We start from the raw sequence: 22,674 nt of genomic DNA on the forward strand, positions 1-22,674 counted from the left end.
GCTACAGCTGCAGCTTCCCACTGGAGCCACAAGCAGGGTGGTTGAGGGCATCTAGGACGCCATGGGTTGAACCTTTCCAGAGGCTACAGCTCTACCTTTCCTTGCCAAGTACAGGCTGGACATGAAGTGATAGGGCACACCAGGCAAGGGGAGGCCAAGTTCAACATAGAAAATGGGCCCAGTTCCCAAAAGACAAGTTCTTGGGAGTTTATCAGAAAACAATTTCCAGGCACTGGAAATGTAAATTGCTTACTCATTTCAGAAAACCACACCTGTGACCCAGGAATTCCTTTTCTGAGTTTGCACTTGAGCACTGGCTTTCAAGCTCTGGGAGATGACCCATTCATTGTCTGTGAAATCGGTTTAGCATACAGCAACAAGTCTTTCTTTTAACAGAATGCAGTACAATACAAAGTAAGACATCAGAATATATCACACGTAATTAGGGTGTTGTTTCAGGAAACAAAATTACAGGTATGTAAAACTGTTGGTTACACATGCACACGTATTACACACATACACGCAGCATACTCTCCCTCCCTCCAGATGACCAAATGGTTCACTCCCTCCGCTGCAGCCGTCCAAGTGAGGTCAGTCCCTCTCGACGCGATGTAGAATCAAACCATGTTTCTGACAACTTTTCCTATTTTTATTTTACTTTACAGCACTATCCCCATCAGGTTCTCCCGGGAGGACGTGTTTTCTTGATAGGACTTCTGGCAGCAACAAGGACATAAACTATCTGGTCACGGAGACTTGTCAAAAATATTCTGGGATGGGTCCTCATTGGCCTATTTTGTAACAAGTGACCATTCCTGGATCAATACAAATGTGGGGCCAGGAAGAGATGGTATCATCTGTGATAAATGTCAACTCACACATTCACAAGGACAGGTTATATTACTTGGAAGAATACAGAAGAGTTGCCTTGAGCAGACAAAAAGCAATAGTCACTACACACAATATATAGTACATGCTCAAAACGCCATTATCAAGCTGACGAGGAAAAGGGTGAATTGATCAAAAAATGCAGGGACAACTGGCTACTGACTTGGAAGAATACAGAGCTGCGTATCTCACAACACATATAACGAGAAACACCACAAGAGATGTATGAAGAAAGCAATTCAACATACTACCTGCTTCATGCATGTCAACAGAGACACCTGCCACAGTGCTCAGTTCCAAAGGGAATTTACTTATGACACAAAAGCACAATGGAGCAGAAATATGGAACTTTCAACTAGTAGAGTAAGTTTATTTCTAATACGGAGACTTTACATAGGAATTTACAGAAATGAAAACACACTGAGCAGCTCATCAGCCGTTAGCTCCTCCCAGACCTGCTGTCCCCTTTCTCTGTGCCCACCTCAGCTAACCCGCACGTAGCACCGGGCCGGGTACTCCAAAGGGAGGCACCAGCAATCCAGTGCCACAATTCTGGTAGTGACAGTGTCTCCTAGGAGATGGTCTCTCCTCCGTGAGAGCAGCTCTTAATGGGCTCTGGTGACACCTGTCTCCATCCTTCGCCCCTTTAGGATTTAGACTGGCCATGGCTTCTCAGCGATGCCAGCCCCTAGGCGCTTCAGTATTCCTTGTTTCTGGCCCAAACCGCTGTGAGAAGTCTGCCATCAGAATCTTAGTTGGGGTAGCATTCTGGTTTTCATCAGAACCAAGGCTGATACAAAGAGCTATCCCTGTATTAACTTGTCAAAAGAAATCATTCTTCCCCAAATCACTGTATAGAACATAAACACTTAGAACTAAGTACGTGTCGGTACCAGCTGGAATGCTTCAGCTCTAAGTGACAGACAGCCCTAAGGATCAATAAGAAACCATTACTACTGCAGTAATGTAAAGTCCTAGCAGAAAACAGGTCCAGATGGAGTTGTGCAGCTCTATGACGTCACCTCTGAGCCAGGCTTTTTCCATTTTGTCTATTGTTCTCTTCAGGCTATTGCCCTTCAGGGCCACAAGCTATAATTTGGTACAACATACAAACATGAAAAAATCCAACATAAGAGAGACAATCTCTCCTTGTGTCTTCTCATGCCATGACAATATTTTATCACTGAGATCTTTCCCAGAAGTACCGCAGAATATTTTCCAAACATCTCACTGCTCACGTGTCCATCCCAACAAAATCATTAGAATAGCATCTCCATGATTAACTTAATCTGGATTTACTCCTAAATTGCCTGGGGGTGGGGGGATGGGGGATGGGAAGAGAAACAAAACAGAGCCCAGCAAGTAAGAAGTAGAGAATGGGTGCTGGGTGGGCAGTGTCCCTGGAACCGCTGATCAGTGTGTTCCAAGGAGGCACAGGAAACAGAACAAAGGAGGAAGAGACAGTATATGACATCCTATTATTTTAAATACAATTACATAGTTCCAGTTCCTGGGTCACATACAACGTATCATGCCTAAGTAGATACAACAACCCAATACCAAGAGAATGAAAGTGGCATTCTGGCGCATAGCACTACTTTTATTTGTGGAGAGTAGGGAGTATTCCTGTTCATAACTGATGGAGACCTGTGCAAAATTCATGGGATATCATTGTTATTAACAGCTCTTACGTTACAGACTGACCCAGAGGCAGCTGAAAAAACTCAGAAAAATACTATCTGGCTTCTTTTGGGAAGTAGTAGTTCAGGAACAACAGCCCTACTCACTCATCATATACGCCAGCAATGTCACAGAAGAGGGTGGTGATGCGGTGGTGACACAGCACAGACTGGCCAAACTACGAAGAGGCTCTGATAGTATTTACAATGAAGACTGGTGTAAAGGTAGTTAAAAAAACCTCACAAAAACAGATTTGGGGATCTTTATTGAAGACGCAGTTCAGCGATAATGGCCACAGCCATTTACTTATGGCGGGAAATGGGACAGGGGGTAAGGTATATAGTTTGTACTTTAAATTTTCCAAATATATTTTCATATATACACAGCGGTGTGCCGGTAAATATTTGACAACAGGCTGTCTGAGAAAATAAAAAAACAAAAAACCCCGGTTTGTAGGGTTTGCCAATTTGCAGGGTGTAAACACTCCCACTAAAGCCAAGCTACCCTCATGACTGAGTACAGAGGTGGGAAGGGACGGGCGGGAGCACGTGTTGTATGGTATTGTCACCATGCAGACTCGATACTGTGAGTGACCTAAAGAACAAGGCTAATAGCAAAATATTATAAAATAATTCGGAAGCAAGGAATGCTGAGTATTTATTACCTTTGTTTTTAATATAATTTAATTTTTAAATAATGATTATGTTCTAAGAACTGGCTCACAAAATTCCTGGGAATTTAACCATCAGCAGTACTTGCAAGCCATTGTGGGCTTACTCTAACACACTACTGCATCTGTGTGGGTATGTGTGCATAAATATATTTACATCTACATATATACATCTATATTTACGTCAACCCGTAGACACTGGTGGTATTTAGTGTGGGAAACATTAATACAGACCACAAGTTATTTAATGAAGGGATATTTTCTCCACAAGTTCGTTGGACTCCAATTTGCAAATCAAGTGTACATCCAATTCCTGTTATATTGCTACACCCACATTGGGCCTGCAATCGTCAGAGACTCCTCACATAAATGTTTAATGCTGCTGTGATTGAACTTTTTTTAAGCTTCAGATTCCACTGTGAGTCTGGGTATGAATGAATAATACCATCCACTGTATTTACAATAAAATTTGGTATCACATCTGGAATACGACACAACATAAATTCTAGACAAAGATTTTTACATTACTTAAGTGAATAAACTTCCCCTCAATATAAATTTTCTGATGAAAAGTTTCAGTTTTTGAGAGCTTTCACATATTCAAAATATCTGTAAGGTTTCATTCTAGTATTAATTATTTGAAGTACAACAAGATGTCGCTTTCTAGTAACATGAGGCATTCTTTGGGTCTCATTCATCTCATTTTCAAAAATGGTGTAAGACTTTGAAAGGGTGGGTGGAGACTTCTGGACATCAGGATGTTGAAAGAGCTTTCACCCTCGTGTGAATTCTCTGATGTTTCGTCAGTACTGACCTCTGACTAAAGGTTTTCCCACATCCGTTACACTCATAGGGTTTCTCTCCTGTGTGAGTTCTCTGATGTTTAGTGAGAGCTGATTTTTCACAGAAGGTTTTCCCACACTCATTACATTTATAGGGTTTCTCCCCTGTGTGAGTTCTTTGATGTACAATGAGGTTTGACTTCACACAGAAGGATTTCCCACATTCATTACATATAAAGGGTTTCTCTCCTGTGTGTGTTCTCTGATGTACAGTTAGGGCTGACCTGTGGCAGAAAGATTTCCCACACGTATTACATTCATACGGTTTTTCCCCGGTGTGTGTTCTCTGATGTTCTGTGAGGTTTGACTTTACGCAGAACGTTTTTCCACACTGCTTACATGCGTAGGGTTTTTCTCCTGTGTGTGTTCGCTGATGGTTGGTAAGGTGTGGTTTCTGACAAAACGATTTCCCACATTCAGTACATTCATAGGGTTTCTCTCCTGTGTGTGTTCTTTGATGCTGAGTGAGGTTTGACTTCTCCCAGAATGTTTTCCCACATTCACCACATTCGAAGGTTTTTTCTCCTGAGTGAGCTCTTCGAAGTTGGGTGAGATGGGACTTCTTGCTGAAGTTATTCCTATTTTCATGGTGCTCATAAGGTTTTTTGCCCATGTGTACTATCTGATGTTTAAAGAGGGCTGACTTTTCCCACGTTTTATGACTCACTTTATAGTCGTGGGGAATCTTTCTTGCATAGGTTCCCTGATGGATAATGAAAGTTGAGTCATCACAGAAGGTTTGCCCATATTCGTCATATTCATAAGGAGTCTCCCCTGTAAGAGTTCTCTGGTGTCCCAATCTTAAATCGGTATAGAAGGACTTCCCACAAAGACTGCATTCATATGGCTCCATCTCCAAATGAGTTCTCTGAGATAAACTGAGTTCTAAACTGTGGATGAAGGTTCTTCCACATGCATTGTATTTACAGAGCGTCTCTCCTATCTGTATTTTCTTGTTTGTGAAAAATGCCGCTTCCTCATGGAAGGCTTGTCCATTTTCATTATACTCAGAAGGCTGATCAAAAATTGGCTGACTGAGATCGTGACTATGATGGAGCACATTCCTTTTTTGATTATATTTATAAGATTTCCCTCCAGGAGGAGTTTTCTCATGCCTGATGTCAAGGAGCAATTTCTCATATACATTAAACTCATCAGGCTTCTTTCCAGAATAGCTCTTTCTACTAATAATTAAGCCTGAAATATTTTTCAAACTCATTTCGCACGAGTCACATATCTTATATGGAAAGTTTCTTGAAGGAACAGAATCTGTGCCCAGATTGAAAGTTTTTCTTACTCTAGCACCACTATCTATATTTAATGTTTTGTTGGCGGTAAAAGCAAGTTGCCAAAAATGTTCGTCTTCATTGTCCTGGCTGCTCTCTATCAGGTCATCAACTTTCCAGTCTTCTAGAAATGAGAAAAATAACCACATCTTATGAATCCTAGTACATTTCTAATGGAAACGAACTCACACAAACGCCCTTTTATCTAGTTGATGCTTTTGTCTTAGGCTCGGTTTCCTGGTGTGAACTAAATCCAAGCGCACGTTTTTTATCCTTCTGCTTTCACTGGAAAATAAAGACACGCGACAGTGGAAACAGGGAAGGAACCTGGCAATGACATTTAACATTTTATTATTTTTTAATTGTTTTTTAAGTTTTATTTATTTTGAGAAAGCGAGCGAACAAGCAAGCATGAGCAGGGGAGGGGCAGAGAGAGAGAGGGGGAGAGAGAATCCCAAGCAGGCTCTGCACGGACAGGCTCTGCAGAACCCGATGCATGGCTCGAACTCACAAACCGTGAGTGAGATCATGACCTGAGCCGAAATCAGGAGTTGGACGCTTAACCGACTAAGCCGCCCAGGTGCCCTGACATTTAACATTTTAAACACGTAACCTTCAAAACTGGACAGGAAAGGGTGAAAATTCAAAGCACAGGGAGCCAGGAGTGGCTGATTCAGGGGAACTCAGAGAATGGGGTCAGCCCGACAGAGACAGTGAACACTGCATAAAGTGACAGTGGAGATTAGCGGACAGGGCTTTCAGAGGATGAACTACGTTTGGTGGAGACAGAACAGTCCAGTCCTAAATCCCCTCAGACACAGATTTCTGGGGCAGGATTCCTGCTGGAGCATATCTTCTATCGATGCACCAACACCAACTTCCTCAGGTTCCACCAGGAGGTCCTACAGCCCAGAATCTTGTTTTTCTTTTGACTTATTTCACAAGAAATAATTATTTTTTTTAAAAAAGCTGTAAGAAGCAGGCTGGAAGTGAAATAAACTCAAGACACGGTGAGCAAGGGCTGGAGATTTTCTGAGAGGTGTCCATTTAGGAAGCAGGAAATGTAGAGAATTGGATGAGTTCAACAAGGGAGGGTTTTTTGTTTCGTTTTGTTTTGTTTTTTAGTAACAAATAAACTACAAATAGACTGTTTGAGAAACACCGCCGAGGAAGATTTCAGAGGCAGATCACGGCTGATGTCCTCACATCCTCACAGCCTGACCTCGAACTATGGTAGGATCCTCGCCTGTGTGCGTGTGGCCATTCCTTTTTTCCCCTCCGTTTGATAGATCAGCATCAGAAGACATTTCTGAAAGCACCTATTTCCTCATGTTTTGAAGGACACTGCTTCACCTCAGACTCTCATTCTCTACCTAGCTGTGATTCACAACACCACAAATATCCAGTAGGAAATACAAAACAGATGAGGGGCGGGCCATCTCTGCAAAGGAACAGGTTCATTTTGTTTTCTCACAGCTGTTAATGAATCTGTCCTGACCGGCAAGTCACACAATTACTCACCCCAGTCTGCTGGCTTACTTCTCCCCAAAACATTCTGTTTCTGAGGCACTGCTGATCTTTAAGTCTGCTTTTATATCTAAGCTTATCTTTCACATCAAGGTTTTCTGCCTTTACACCTAGCCTCATCTGTGGCTTTTACCTACTTGTGAGACTTCCTTATGGAAGGATCACTCCTCTCTCTACACGGTTCTGAGACCTTCCGCAAACTTTATCTTACAAATTCTTGGCTGTGCTTGACTGCTGCTACCCAATGCAACAATGTTCATTCGTGTGAAAAAAAGTCTAATGCCGTCCTGAGCCCACTGCTCCAAGGACCGACTGATAACAGTTACTACACTGCAAAACAAATTAAACAAAACAAACTTTCCACCGACTGGATCCACAGTGAGTGTGCAGGCCGCCCTGTCAAAAGTCCATTAACAGGACTTCTGTGCAGCTCCAGCTGGGCCTCTCATAAACCTCTCACTCCCAGAGACACACCTTTCACCTGGCCAGCTGCGCTCCAGCCCCCTTCTTCCTGGAACCTGGACATCTTCCAGGAAATGCTGCTTTCTTTAACTGAAAACAACAAACCACAAAAATAACAAGCAAAAAAACACCCAAACAAAGCCTGGGTGGCGCAGTCGGTTAAGCGTCCGACTTCAGCCAGGTCACGATCTCGCGGTCCGTGAGTTCGAGCCCCGCGGCGAGCTCTGGGCTGATGGCTCAGAGCCTGGAGCCTGTTTCCGATTCTGTGTCTCCCTCTCTCTCTCTGCCCCTCCCCTGTTCAAGCTCTGTCTCTCTCTGTCCCAAAAATAAACAAACGTTGAAAAAAAATAAATAAATAAAATAAAATAAAATAAAATAAATAACAAGCAAAGAATGAACGCCAATGAGCACCGCGACACCCCTTCTGCCTCCAGCCTTTAGTCGCTGTCTTCAGAACAAGTCTACTGCCTGTGAAATTCACCATAGTGTAAGGAAAGTCCTTCGCTCCATGCTACACCTTTGTGAAGACCGCAGTCTGGCTCTTGGCGGGTGTTACCAAAATCCTGCTTCCTCTGACCTCACTACAGAGGCAGAATATGAATGACTCTTAAAAGGAACATGCATATGAATCATTTCCAAACTGTTCCTGATGGGCTGGTATACATGAGGACCAAACGGCAATGTGCATTTAGGAGAAGTACCACAGAATGCATTCTGAATCGATGAAAAAGAATGATCTCTTCCAAACGTGGCTCCACAGTTAATCAACAAAGTAATTAGTAAACTGTCAGAATTAGGAAAATAAAGGGCTTTCTCTTTGGGACAACAAAATCTCAATAAAGGAAGAAACCCTAAACAAGGGTGCTATGATTAGATCTGAGTTTTGGGGATACGGCCAATCATGGGTGAGGGTCATAAAATATGGGCCACTTAAGTGATAGGAAAAAAAACTTGAGTTCTAACTTAAAATAAGTGAAATAATAACAAGCCATCACAGTGTACCGTGCAATGTCTAAAGAATTCACATGGACACTATTAAGTATCTGAAAAGGCAAAGTAAGCAGGAATAAAAGTTGTAAATAAGACAGAAAGCATTTAGAAGTGAAATTTAAGATATAGGAAAGTATGGGGTTTGGTATAAATTCTGAAGAGCAGAGAGAAAGAAATGACATAGGCAGCATAGGACCACACTGCAATAGTCAGTGAAAACAGACTTCAATTTTAATTTTATTTTTTAATAACTAGCAACTTTTCCAGGCTAGTGAAAGATAAATTGGATGCTTTAGGTAAGAAAATAAAAACCAGTTAGTAATTAGATGGAGCCAGGAATGAGAGAACACAGATGCAGTTCTGGTTTTGAGTGGGATCAGTGAGAAACCGAAGAGGCAAGAAGACGGTTCTGGAAGGCAAACAACCCAGGAACATGAGGAGACCAGCAACAGGGGAAAACGGGGTTTAGTGGGCCGGTGCTGGAGCTGCCAGTGAAGGCAGAAATACAATGGCAGACTGTTTCCTGTTGGATTCCTGGGAAACCAGGCTCCAGGGTTTTCCTGTCACTCAGGCTACTCCTTCTCCAGCTCCTCTCACCATGCGATTTAACGGACTGTAAACCACTTGTAGAAGTGGAACTGTTCCAGGGCCACTGCTTTTACTTGAAACAACCACTCTCTAGAAAAGGAGTCTGCTGGCTGAGTGGGGTCCTTGATCAATGAATGCTTTTTACATCTTTAGAGGAAAAGAGAAAAGAAGCAGTAGGGAGGAGTGGAAAGGAAGAAGAGAGGCGAGAGAAGAGGAACCAGGAAGGAGAAGGAGCAGGAGGAGGAGGAGCAGGAGGAGGGGGAGGAGGAGGAGCAAGAACAGGAGGAGAAGGGGGAGCAGGAGGAGGAGGAGGAGCAGGAGGAAGAGGAGAAGCAGGGGGGAGGAGGAGCAGGAGGAAGAGGAGGAGGAGGAGGAGCAGGAGGAGGGGGAGGAGGAGGAGGAGGGGCAGGAGGAGGAGGAGGGGCAGGAGGAGGAGGAAGAGTGGGAAGAGGAGCAGGAGGAGCAGCCGCCACCGCCCAGACCACATGTGACCCACGGAACCTAAAATATGTGCTATGGTCTTTACATAAAAGTCCGCCAACCTCCGATCTAGAAGCTCTCTCCCAGCCTCGTGCCTTCCCCGCGACCCACAACTGACGCCTCTCGCGTGGGCACTTCTGGCTCTGGCCTCAACCACGTCCAGCACACTCGCATACATCCATACTCTCGTTCAAACACACAACTGGATTCTAGCAGCTCTCTGGAGCTTCTCGTGTCCAAATTTAAACATGTCGTGATTCCCCTATAATCTCCAACGTCTCTGTCTCAGTAAAGGGCACCCTCGTTGGCCCAGTTGCTTGAGACGGAGCAGTGGAGTCAGGCTGGACTCCTGTCTCTCTTCCACGCTCTCATCCTCGAGATACGCGTACAAATCTCCTGCTCCTCAGCACTTCCAGTATCACCTTAGCTGCTATCCTCTCCCCTCTGGAGTTCAGAATAGTCTCCTAAATGATATTCTTTCCTTGCCTGCGCCCAAGCACCATCTAACCACCACGGTGTATTTACTGCATAAACAATAAATCACATCTGATGACTTAATCTGACTTACATTTACTCAAAAAAACCCAAAAAAAACAAAAAAAAAAACACAAGGTTTTCTCATATCACTCGAAACAAAATTACCAAGGGCCTGGGGTGCCTGGGTGGCTCAGTTGGTTAGGCGTCCGACTTCGGCTCAGGTCATGATCTCGCGGTCTCTGAGTCTGAGCCCTGCGTCGGGCTCTGTGCTGACAGCTTGGAGCCTAGAGCCTGTTTCAGATTCTGTGTCTCCCTCTCTTTCTGACCCTCCCCCGTTCATGCTCTGTCGCTCTCTGCCTCAATAATAAATAAATGTTAAAAAAAAAATTTTTTTTAATTAAAAAAAAAAACCAACTACCAAGGGCCACACTACCTCTACGACATCATCTCCTACCAATCTTGCCCACACCTACTCACCTCCAGCCACAATGGCCCCCTTGCCATTCTTCAAACACTCTTAAACACAGCTGAGAAGTTTAGCACCTGATGTTCCCTGTGCCTGGAACAGCTCACACTTTCACTTCACTAGAGTCTCATCTCTATTGTGGACCTCATCAAAAGGTTTTCTCTGATGTCCTTACCAAATAGCACATGCCATCATTCTCCCTCCCCATCACAAACCGTATGTATGTAGTCACAAGCATGCACGCGTGCGTACACACACAGGCTCCTTGTTCCTCACTGTAATATGTGCTCCATGATAAAAGGGATGTTATTCTTTTAATTACCTAAAAACACAACCAGGTCATGGTGGGTGCCCACCACATGTTTGTTAAACAAATATCTACAAGTACAGCAGGAATACACACGAACTAACACAAGGCGTCCAAAGAGAATAAAACAATTTTAAAAGATAAACTAACCAAGAAAAATTATCTGAGATGAAACCAACTAAGTTTGCATCGTGGGCACAAGTAAATCGACTCAAAAATGTCGAAGGACAAGGAAAGCATTTATGAGTGGAAGTGACATATGGAGGAGTATGATTAAGGTAATAGGGGGATGTGGGCCAACCGTCCTTACTCACTTCCAAAGCTCTAAGACTAAAAAAAGACATTTTTTAAGCATATTTATTTTGAAAGAGAGAGAGAGGGAGGGTGCAGGGGAGGGGAAGAGAGAGAGAGAGAGAAAGAGAGAGCAAGCAGGCTCCACACTCTCAGCACAGAGCCCAACACAGGGCTCGATCTCACAGACCACAGGATCACGACCTGAGCCAAAATTAGGAGTTGGATGGCTCAACTGACTGAGCCACCCAGGCGCCCCTAAAAAAAAGAAATTTCTGAAGAATGATTTCAAAAGTGATAAACCTAAACCAATGGCCTAAGATCTCATCCCCTAGCCTTCCATCCGCCCATGAATTCACTAACTCACCTTGGTGGCAGTGGCTTGGGAATCCTGCCTCTAATATCCAGGGCTCCTCTCCTTGCTCTATCTTGAAGACCACTTCTGGCTTAGTAAAGCGATATCCTGTTAAGGAAAAATAATACAAGACAATGGTTAAAGAGCCTGGCTTCAGGAACTCTGAAAAGTACAGCTTTGGGAGCTACCCAAGGGAGATGCCCAAATGAACCAACCCCTGAGAAAACAGCATTTTTTATGGGGGCCAAAGAGAGACGGGTCATCTCATGGCCCTGAATCTCGAGTTTCAAATCAGAAAATTCCACAGGCAATTCATATGTTTCAACAACCAGAAATGTACTAGTAGTCAGGCACAAGGGAAAAAAATTCTTACCTACTGAGACAAGGTGGCTGTAATTTTCTAGAATCACATCTCTGTATAGTATCTTCTGAGCAGGATCCAGCAGATACCACTCTTCCTGAGTGAAGTCCACACATACATCTTTGAATGACACTTGTTCCTGTAATGGTATATTCCTTTTCTATATGAAAGTGTCAGAACTACAGGTCACGGAAGAGATTTAAAAGAGCTTATCTCTTTCGGATTCACTAAAAATTGACATACGGGACGCCTTCTTTTGTGCTATACTATGTAGGATAAAAGAAGTATCTTGCACAAACTGGGTTTCCACTAAGGGCCTGGAACTGTTCCCCTTGCTGCAAATACTGCTGATGAAAACATCGTTCCTGTGCTTAAAGCGCTTACGATCTGAGGAGTAGACGCATACGTTAACCTTTACTAAATTACACACTGCAGGAGCCAACAGTGTGCACACAGCACACTGGGAAGGAAGGCAAACCAAGAAAAAGTTAGCTCTTTAATATTATCATTTACGTGACAGAAGAAATAGGTAATAAAATAGAGCAGACCACGAGGAGACCCAGATATTGGAATTAATAAACAAGAACTTTAAAACGAATTATGATTAATATGGCTAATAAAACAGAGGAAAACACGAACAAAATAAAGGAACAGAGGAGATAAGTTGACGGATATGTGGTATGGGTGCCGTGCAGAGAAGTAATAGAGCAGGCCGGAGACTGCTAGCCCCTGAAAGGTCCGCTGTGAGGCGCCCTTGACTGGCACCTGGGAACTTGGACTTCAGGAGACTCACCGTGCCCTAATACGAATGGTTTGCTGAGCCTAAACTGTGTGTAAGCAATATGCTTTATGCACACACGTGCATTCCTTCTGGTCTCGAAGTTTCTGTGCTAAGCAGAGAGTACCGATGCCATCGGCTCCTGGTCTCTGAGCACTGAGTCTCCCGAGCTCCCGGGGCAGACATTTCCCATTTGCTGCCACATCTCACTGCTGGGGCACTGACGGGCGTCTCGGGGGAAGACTCTTAGAAGTCTGCTCCTGGCTTCCTCTCAACTCTGCTCCACGTGCCTTTTCCCTTCCCTGATTCTGCTTTGTACGCCTGCCCGTTAAGGAGTCAGAGCCATAAGAAGGACTACCCGCTGAGTCACCGAACCTGGGGATGGTCTCCGGGCCCTCGGATACATGTGTCTACAGACACACAACGTACACACATCCGAACACAGATAAAAGGGCACTTTAGAGCTAAGAAACACAGCATCGGAATTAACTCATTACCTGGATTCAAGTCCTCACAGAGAACATACACATACATCTATCAAAAGAGTATCAAAATATGTACCTCAAAACTGACAGAACTGAATGGAGAAATACACAAATTTATACTCATAGTTGGGAGACTTTGACACCCCTCCGTCAATACTGACAGATCAAGGAGGCAGAAATCAGTTAAGTACATAAATGACCTGAACAGCGCTATCTATCCACATGATCTAATTGACAGTTATAGAATACTCCATCCAAAATAGTAAAACACACGCTTTATCATTCTATTTTAGCTCACATGGAACCTTCACCAAGATAAAGCATAGTCTTGGCCACAAAACACACCTTAACAAATTTAAAACAACAGCTATGATACAAAATACGTTCTCAGACTACAATGGAATTAAATAGAAATCAATAATCATGAGATAGCTGTCTGTGCTGACAGACAGCTCAGAGCCTGGAGCCTGCTTTGTATTGTGTCTTCATCTCTCTGCCCCTCCTCTGCTCATCTCTCTCTCTCTCTCCCCCAAAAATGAATAAACATCCAAAAAAAACAGAAAGAAAAATTTTAAATCAGTAACCTAAGTTTCCATCTTAGTAAACTACAGAAGAAAGGCAAATTAAGCCAAAAGCAAGCAAAATAAAGGAAGCATTAGAATAAATCAATGAAATTGAAACCATGAAAAAAAAAATCAATGAAACCAACAGCTGCTTTGAAAGACCAATAAAATTAATAAACTTCCAGAAAACCTAACCAAGAAAAAAAGAAAAGAAACAATTATGAATCTCAGAAATGATCGGTCAATACTGATCCTAATGACATTTAAATAATAAGAGAATACCACAAACAATTCTATTCCTGAAAAATTAGATGAAATGGACAAATTCCTTAAAAGACACGGCTACCATTTCCTACAAAAAAAATAAATAGCCTGAATAGATCTATATCTGTAAAAAAAAAAACTTGAATTAGGGGCACCTGGGTGGCTCAGTTGGTTAGGCGTCCAACTTCAGCTCAGGTCATGATCACTTGCTCCGTGGTTCGAGCCCTGCATCAGGCTGTGTGCTGACAGCTCAGATCCTGGAACCTACTTTGGATTCTGTGTCTCCCTCTCTCTCTGCCCCTCCCCCACTCACTCTGTGAAAAATGAAAAAACCTTAAAAAAATTTTTTAATAAAATAAATTTTTAAAAACTTGAATAAATAATCAAATCACTCCCATAATAGAAAGCACAAAGCCCAAATGGTGTCACTGATGAATTCTATTAAACGTTTAAGGAAAAAATACCAATTCTTCGCAATCTCCTCCAGTACACAACACTTGCAAATTCATATTATGAGGCCAGCAGTATCCTAATACCAAAACCAGATAAAGACATGAGAAACTAAAGACCAATATCTCCCATTAACATAGACACAAAAATCCTCAAATATTGGCAAATCAAATATGACAATGTATAAGATGTATTTTAAACCACGACCAGGTGGAGTTTATTCCAGGTATGGAAGGCTAGATCAATGTTTAAAAAAAAAAAAAAAAATCAATGAATACAATCTAGTACATCAACAGGCCAAGAAGAAAATTTACATGATCCAATCAATTGATGAAGAAAAAGCATTTGCCAAAATCTAACAGCATTCATGATGAAAATTCCCAGCAAACTAGGAATAGGGGGATCTTTCTCAGCTTGATAAAGACCATCTACAAAAATCTTACAGCAATATCACAGTTAATGTTAAGAGACTGGACACTTTTCCTCTAAGGGCAGGAAGAGGGCAAGGATGTCTTGTCTCAATATTCCTATTCAACTCTGTGTTGGAAGCACTCACTAGTGCAGTAAGACCCAAAAGAAACCAAAAGAAAAAATATATATATATACATATATATATATATATATACATACATACATGCATGATTGGCTCTCTATTCTCCTCCACTGATCTCTGTGTTTATTTTTGTGCCAGTACCATACTGTTTCAATTACTGTAGCTCTTTGTAGTCTATCTGGAAATCTGGGATTGTGATACCTCCAGCTTTGCTTTTCTTTCCCGAGATGGTTTTGGCTATTCGAAGTAGAACAGAACAGACAGCCCAGAAATAAACCCACAGTTATATAGTCGATTAGTCTTCAACAAAGGAGGCAAGAATATACAATGGGAAAAAGACAGTCTCTTTAACAAATGCTGCTGGGAAAAAGCTACATGCAAAAAAATGAAACTGGACCATTTCTTACACCATACACGAAAGAGATTAAAAACCTAAATGTGAGACCTGAAACCGGAAGAAAACATAGGCTAATTTCTTTGACATCATCTGTAGAACCATTTTTCTAGATATGTCTCCTTAGGCAAGGGAAACAAAAGCAAAATTAAACTACTGGGACTACGCCAAAACAAAAAAGCTTCTGCACAGCAAAGGAATCCATCAATAAAACAAAAATAATACCTTGGGAGAAGATATCTGCAAATGATATATCTGTTAAGGATCTGATTTCCAAAATACATAACTTATACAACTCAGCACAGAAAAAAACAAGCTGATTAAAAAACTGGATGGAGGACCTGAATAAACATTTCTCCAAGGAAGACATATAGATGGTCAAGAGACACATGAAGAGATGCTCAACATCACTCATCATCAGGGAAACTCAAATCAAAACCACGAGATATCACTTTACAACTGTCAGAATGGCTAGACTCAAAAAAGAAATGACAGGAGTTGGTGAGAATGTGAAAAAGGAGCCCTCATATACTGATGGGGGGGATATTAGGGGATAGGGGTGCAGCCACTATGGAAAACAGTATAAAGGTTCCTCCAAAAAAAAAAAAAATAGAACTACCATATGATCCAGTAATTCCATAACTTGGTATTTACTCAAAGAAAATGAAAACACTGAATTGAAAAGATATATGCACCTCTATGTTTATATATAAATGTAACATTATTTACAATAGACAAAATATGGAGGCAAGCCAAGAGTACATCGACAAATGGATAAAGAAGATGTGGTACACACACACACACACACACACACACACACACACACACACGCAATGGACTATTACTCGGCCATGAAAAGAATGAAATCTTGACATCTGCAACAACATGGATAGATGTAGAGACTACAGGGCTAGGTGAAAGAAGTCAAAGAAAGACAACTACCATATGGAATTTAAGAAACAAAAGAGACACAAAAAGAGACTCTTAAATATAGAGAACAAACTGGTTATTGCCAGAGGGCAGGTGGGTGGGGGAAAGAGATGAGATCACTGGGATCAAAGCAAAAATAAAACTCTCTATTTGAAGTCAATATGAGTGTCTATATAGAAAACCTCAAGAAATCTATAAAAAGAAAGAAAAAACCAACTGGAAGTAATAAGCAAATACAACAACATCACAGGATAAAAGTCAAAATTAAAACGTCAACTGTTTTCCTATATCCAAATAAAGAACTGGAATTCCACAGGGCACCTGGGTGGCTCAGTCAGTTCAGCGTCTCACCTGATTTTGCCTCAGGTCATGGTCTCACAGTATGTGGGATCAAGCCATGGTTGGGCCCTTAGCTGACAGTGTGGAGCCCACTTGGAAATCTCTCTCCTTCTCTCTGCCTCTCTCCCTGACTCGTTCTCTCTCACTTTAAATAAATAAATAAACAAACACAAATAAAATGAATTGGAATTCCAAATTTTCAAATGAATGAAAAAATACCATTTATAATAGTGCCAAAAAAAAAAGGTACTCAAGTATAAATATAACACAATATCTACAGGTGTTTGCAGAAAAACACAACTGATGGAAGAAATCAAAGATCTAAATAAATGCAGAAATGTTCCATATTCATCAATAGGAAGACTCAATATGGCTAAGATACCAATTCTTTCCAACTTAATCTATAAATTCAATGTGACTCAAATAAAAACCCCAGCTATTTTGGGGCACCTGGATGGCTCAGTCAGTTGAGTGTCTGACTCCTGATTTTGGCTCAGGTCATGATCCCAAGGCCACAAGATCGAGCCCCAAGCCCTGCTTGGGATTCTCTCTCTCCCTCTCTCTCTATCACTCTGCCCCTCTCTCCAGCTCACACACTATCTCTAAAATAAAACTTTAGGGGCGCCTGGGTGGCTCAGTCAGTTAAGCGGCCGACTTCAGCTCAGGTCACGATCTCACGGTCCGTGAGTTCGAGCCCCGCATCGGGCTCTGGGCTGATGGCTCAGAGCCTGGAGCCTGCTTCCGATTCTGTGTCTCCCTCTCTTTCTGCCCCTCCCCCGTTCATGCTCTGTCTCTCTCTGTCTCAAAAATAAATAAAACATTAAAAAAAATTTTAAAAAATAAATAAAATAAAACTTTAAAAAAATAATAAAATAAAAAATTTAAAAAAACCAGCTATTTTGCAGATACTAACAAAATGACTCTGAAGCTTATATAGAAAGGCAAAGGATCTAGAACAGCCAACACAATGTGGAAGAAGAAAAATGAGAATTCACATCAACTGATCTCCAGGTGTAGTATAAAGCTACAAGTATCCACAACAGTATGTTATTGCTGAAAGAGACACACAGGTCAATGGAACAAATAGAGGGTCCAGGATTAGATTTACCAAAATACAGTCAAATAATTTTTGACAAAGGAACAAAGGCAATAAAAGAAGAAAAGATACTCTCAACAAATGGTGGTGAACAACTGGATACCCATGCAAAAGAAATGAACCTAGACAGAGACCCTACACCTTACACAAATATTAACTAAAGATGAATCAGAGACCTAAATGTAAGATGCAAAACCTTCTAGAAGAAAATACAGAACACAGGATATAAGAGAAAAATCTCTGTGCCCCTGGATTTGGTGATGAGCTTTTAGATACAAGAGAAAAAGCACATCCCATGGCAGGGGGTTGTGGGGGAGGGCAGGAAACATGGGCTGGGTGTTATTAAAAACAAAATCTGCTCGGCAAAAGGCATTTTCTAAGAAAACGAAAGGACAAGGCACAGACTAGGAGAAAATATTTGCAATACATATATCTACTAAAGGATTTGTATCCAAAAAATACAAAAGAACTCTTAAAGCTCAGTAAGAAAACAAATGACCCATTGAAAAATGGGCAAAAGATGTGAACAAACATATCACCAAAGACATAACGATAGCAAATAAACATATGAACAAATGTTCAATATCACCTGTTAGTAGGAAAATGCAAATTAAAACAAAAATAAGAGGTGCCTGGGTGGTTCAGTCGGTTAAGTGTCTGAGTCTTGATTTCGGCTTTGGTCCAATCTCACAGTTGGTGAGATTGAGCTCCGCATCGAGCTCTGAGCTGCGAGCACACAGCCTGCTTGGGATTCTCTCTCTGGCCCTCCCCTGCTCGCATGCATGCACTCTCTCTTTCTCTCTCTCTCAAAATAAATAAATAAACATTTTTCAAAAAAACCACACAAAAATGAGATGTCATGACACATTAGAATGGTTAAATCCAAAATAATGACAATACCAATTTCAGGTCCAGATGCAGAACAACAAGGATTCTGATTTGTAATTGGTAGGAATGGAGACGGATACAGCACCTTTGTAAAAATGGTTTGGCAGTTTCTTGCAAAGCTAAACATACATTACATAATTGACCCGGCAATTTCACACCCTAGCATCTGAAACCTTATGTCTCCTTAAAACCTACACATGAGGGGCGCCTGGGTGGCTCAGTCGGTTGAGCGTCTGACTTCAGCTCAGGTCACGATCTCGTGGTCCGTGAGTTCGAGCCCTGCGTCGGGCTCTGTGCTGACAGCTCAGAGCCTAGAGCCTGCTTTGGATTCTGTGTCTCCCTCTCTCTCTGCCCCTCCCCTGCTCATGCTCTGTCTCTCTCTCTGTCTCAAAAATAAATAAAAACATTAAAATTTTTTTTTTTTAAATTAAAAAAAACCTATACATGAGTATTTCTAGCACCTTAATTCATAATGGCCCCGACCTAGAAGAATCAAGAGTCCAGGGGTTAACAACTCTGAAATCATGTACATGTATGCTCAAATTGAACTATCAAGTAAATAAAATCCATTTGATGTTAGCCAGATTCTCACTGTTAGAGTGGGAGACTACAGACAAGCAAGGAGAGAAGGTTAGAATGCTCCATGTGGTAATGATGACAACAGGAGAAAACAGTGTGAACTAATACGTAGCCTACTGTAGATATAGATGGTTGCATACTGAAATATTTATAGACTTGTGTATATGCATGGGTTAGTGCACGCATGTATTTCCTTGTTCAGTTAGCTGGGAGGGTCTACCAGCAATGATGCACCACTAGCAAAAGGCACACCTAGTCCCCCAGTCTTGGTTTCTAATACTGTGCTCCAATGAAAGGAACAAGAGCTATTTAGGAAAAATAGGGCAGAGACAGAGGGAGACACAGAATCCGAAGCAGGCTCCAGGCTCTGAGCTGTCAGCACAGAGCCCGACGCGGGGCTCGAACCCACAAACTGTGAGATCATGACCTGGGCTGAAGTCGGATGCTTAACCGACTGAGCCACGCAGGTGCCCCTGAATTTGCTACTCTTGACCTACTGCCCTCAATATAATTCTTGCCCACTTCTACTTTTTCGTTTTAAAAATACGAATCCTTACAAACTTTAGACAACTCGTTTTAAAACAAAGTGGGGGGGGCGCCTGGGTGGCGCAGTCGGTTAAGCGTCCGACTTCAGCCAGGTCACGATCTCGCGGTCCGGGAGTTCGAGCCCCGCGTCGGGCTCTGGGCTGATGGCTCAGAGCCTGGAGCCTGTTTCCGATTCTGTGTCTCCCTCTCTCTGCCCCTCCCCCGTTCATGCTCTGTCTCTCTCTGTCCCAAAAAGAAATAAACATTGAAAAAAAAAAATTTTTTTTAAAACAAAGTGGGAATACACAAACCAAAAAACTCACCTGGGATCTGTTCATTTTCCGCTCTTAGTGAAGGAGGCAGAGCTGAGGGGAACAAGGAAGAAGGAAGTTAGGAGAGACTTGGCCTATCTTGCAGTTCCTGAATTTACCTGCCTACGCAACAGCTCCACATACAAGATACTTACGTGTCCATGTGTGGCTCCGATATATGTTGAGCTTAGACATGATACTTTTCACTGAGTGAATGTAAACATTTGTTTCTTATTGATTTATTACCAATTTAGGTTCTGTGACACAGAAAAATTAAAAACATGAGAAGATGAGTTTAACATAGAACAGTAACCTAAAGGAGGAAACACTATGGGTTTGTCAAAAAAACTGATGTGGTGGGGAAAAATTAAAAACCTCAAGCCACATTGTTAATATTTTCCTGTTAACACCATTAATCCCTTGAGGTCAGATAATCCAAGAAACCTCTGGAAAAAAGAGATGGGACTGTTTAAGGCAACGTAAAAAATGTTTAATGTTTGTTCTAACCTGCTTACAACTTTCAAAAGGTCTTTTGGTAACAAACTATCTTTGACTTCACAGTGGCACAATGGGCAGTGGCCCAGCCATCGGCAGACCTAACTTTTAACCGTGGTTCTGGCACTAACAAACTGCATAATCTCAGTCAGTCAGCTCCTCAGGCTCAATTTTTGCCTTCTCACTTTTCAAATAAGGTCAAAACAGATTAACCCTACAAGAGACTTGCCTGCACTACCATTCTGTACGTCTGTAAGGTCAGGAAAGCGGGAACCTCGGCATCTTTCTAGATGCCATCAACAATGGGACATTGTTCGAGGGCAGCTCGCCTCCGGAAACAGTGCACAGAAAATGAGGGGAGAAGGGAGTGTTCAGAGAGGGGTGATGACAGAACTTCCTTAGCTATGGCTGGTGAACCTTTCATTCCCGACCATGCCCTCACAAACTCTCCAAAGAGGCGACGTTTCCTGTGCAGGCTGCGTGCCCACCCCTCTCAGCTCCAGCTCACCTCGCTCTTCTTAACTCTGTCCCAGACCTTCCACCGTCACACAGCCTTCGATGGCTTCAGGATACAGTCATGCTTATACATAACAAATAACAAATGAATACATAATAAATAATAACTTGGGATCTGGGGAATGTTTGAGCCAGGAAAGGGCCTTGGTGGCTAGCTAGTCCAGCCCCTTCCCTGTTCCATTGCACAAATGAGTTAACTGAGCAATGAAGGCCCTAGAGACTTGTCCACGCTCCAGCCGCACGTATTACACACATAACAAACAAATACAATAGCAGCTAACAAAATGCGAGTGCTCAGAACAATGCAGTGCGGCAACACTTTACAGATAAGAAGCCCCAGCCTCACGTCGGCTATTCGGTCAGAGCCCTTCATTTACATCAGAAGCCCTGCCTGGCTCACTCGTTCTCTCCTACGACCGCGCCCCTCCTTAGGTAGCCAGGCGCCTATAAGACGCACGCGCACACGTCACAACGTGAAGCGCGCACGCACGTCGCGCACGCGCGTTCACTCTTTTCCGCAGCCCCACCCCCTCCCCGTGGGCCCAGCGCACACGTCACGCACGCGCACTCCCCACCCGCGGCCGCACGACGGCGCAGCCCGCTTAGCGCTGGAGCTGGACACCTGCGGACCCTGCAAGCCGGAGAGCCCACGTTCCCACGCGGGACCCCGGTCCCTTAATCTGAGACGCCCATGCCCCCCCCCCACACACACACACCCCGCGTCCCTTCCACTCTGCAGGCGCCGCAGAAGCCTGGGGTCCCTCCTATGTCCGCGGGGCCCCTACCCACCACTGGGCACCGCCGCCCCCGCCGGACCCCCGAGCCGCGCGGGGCCCCCTGGGCCCTCGCACCCTCCCTCCGGGGCTCACCCGCAGCTCCCTCGCCGCGTGGACCCGGAAGCCAGGGAAGGTTTCCCACGAGGGGCTGGAGGCCGGGGAAGGACGAGCCGGGAGGAGTAGGCGGGGATGCACATGCGCAGAGGGAGGGAGCGGCGCGGCTGCGGCGGAGAGCTGGAGCTTTCTGCTCCTGGCAGCTTGGGCTGGGAAAGTGCCCGTATCCTCCTTAGAAGCGACGTCTCACTCCTAAGTTGTAAAAGCTAGTGGTAGTAGCCAGCGAACAGGGTTTTAGTGAAGCTTGGAGGCATTTGCGTTGTTAAAGCCCTTAGGATGTTGCCTAAATTGTTCAGTACCTCTCTCAAGATTCCCTTTCCCGATATACACCTGCCCACTCCTCGAGAAATCAGCTGGAGCGTAGCTGCCGAGTCTGCTGAGTTCAGAGCTTATCATCTGAGATATTCACTTCTGCCTGGAGCCAGCATTCTGTCCGTGCCCCCGACGCCTGCAGCAAAGCAGTGCGCCTTCTAGACACAAGCCAAGAGAAGGAAAGGTGTGCATGGATTTCAGTTATAAACGTGGGATCTGTGACCAGCATGGTTATCCTTTGGAATGAAGGAAGAAGCAAGCTAGCAATTCGGTATTCGTGCTAAAAGCCGTTGAAGTGTTCTTATACCAAACTCCAAGAAAGCACCCTCTCATCTTCCCGGGACCTTCCCCTATACGCTTCACTCAATTTCCCCCAATGTGAACGTCTTGCAGAACTACGATACTTTCATCAAAACTAAGGAAGTAACTCGGGTGCAATTCTTTTAACTAAACTACAGAGTTTATTCAGATTTCGTCAGTTTTTCCACTAATGTCCTTTTACTGGTCCAGGATCAATCCAACATACCACTGTACAGTCACCATCCGTCACTGTCCCCTCCAATCTGTAAGAGTTTTTTTGATCTTTCACGTCCTTCAGATGGCTGAAGAATAATGGTCAGGTATTGTGAAGAATGT

At 43.2% G+C, this 22,674-nt stretch overlaps 1 protein-coding gene across 5 annotated transcripts; it reads right to left on the reverse strand.

Moving 5' to 3' along the window:
• Nucleotides 1–1,229: 1,229 nt before the first annotated feature.
• Nucleotides 1,230–21,815, reverse strand: ZNF248 (zinc finger protein 248). Of its 5 annotated transcripts, none has more exons than XM_043596177.1 (7): nt 21,706–21,815; nt 20,829–20,900; nt 19,981–20,082; nt 19,838–19,879; nt 11,683–11,809; nt 11,322–11,417; nt 1,230–5,487 (listed from the first exon to the last, which is right to left on the reverse strand). In XM_043596177.1, exons 4-7 carry the CDS (start codon nt 19,850–19,852, stop codon nt 3,992–3,994), a joined length of 1,734 nt encoding a protein of 577 aa, XP_043452112.1. In that variant the 5' UTR covers nt 19,853–19,879; nt 19,981–20,082; nt 20,829–20,900; nt 21,706–21,815; the 3' UTR covers nt 1,230–3,991. The 5 variants fall into 5 exon arrangements, with proteins under 5 accessions (XP_043452112.1, XP_043452109.1, XP_043452110.1 ...); XM_043596174.1 differs by having other exon boundaries at nt 1,230–5,490; nt 21,706–21,814; XM_043596175.1 differs by lacking the exon at nt 20,829–20,900 and having other exon boundaries at nt 1,230–5,490; nt 21,706–21,814.
• Between the last annotated feature and the right edge of the window lie 859 nt (nt 21,816–22,674).

The sequence above is a fragment of the Prionailurus bengalensis genome, chromosome D2 (assembly GCF_016509475.1).
Source record: "Prionailurus bengalensis isolate Pbe53 chromosome D2, Fcat_Pben_1.1_paternal_pri, whole genome shotgun sequence".
NCBI lineage: Eukaryota > Metazoa > Chordata > Mammalia > Carnivora > Felidae > Prionailurus > Prionailurus bengalensis.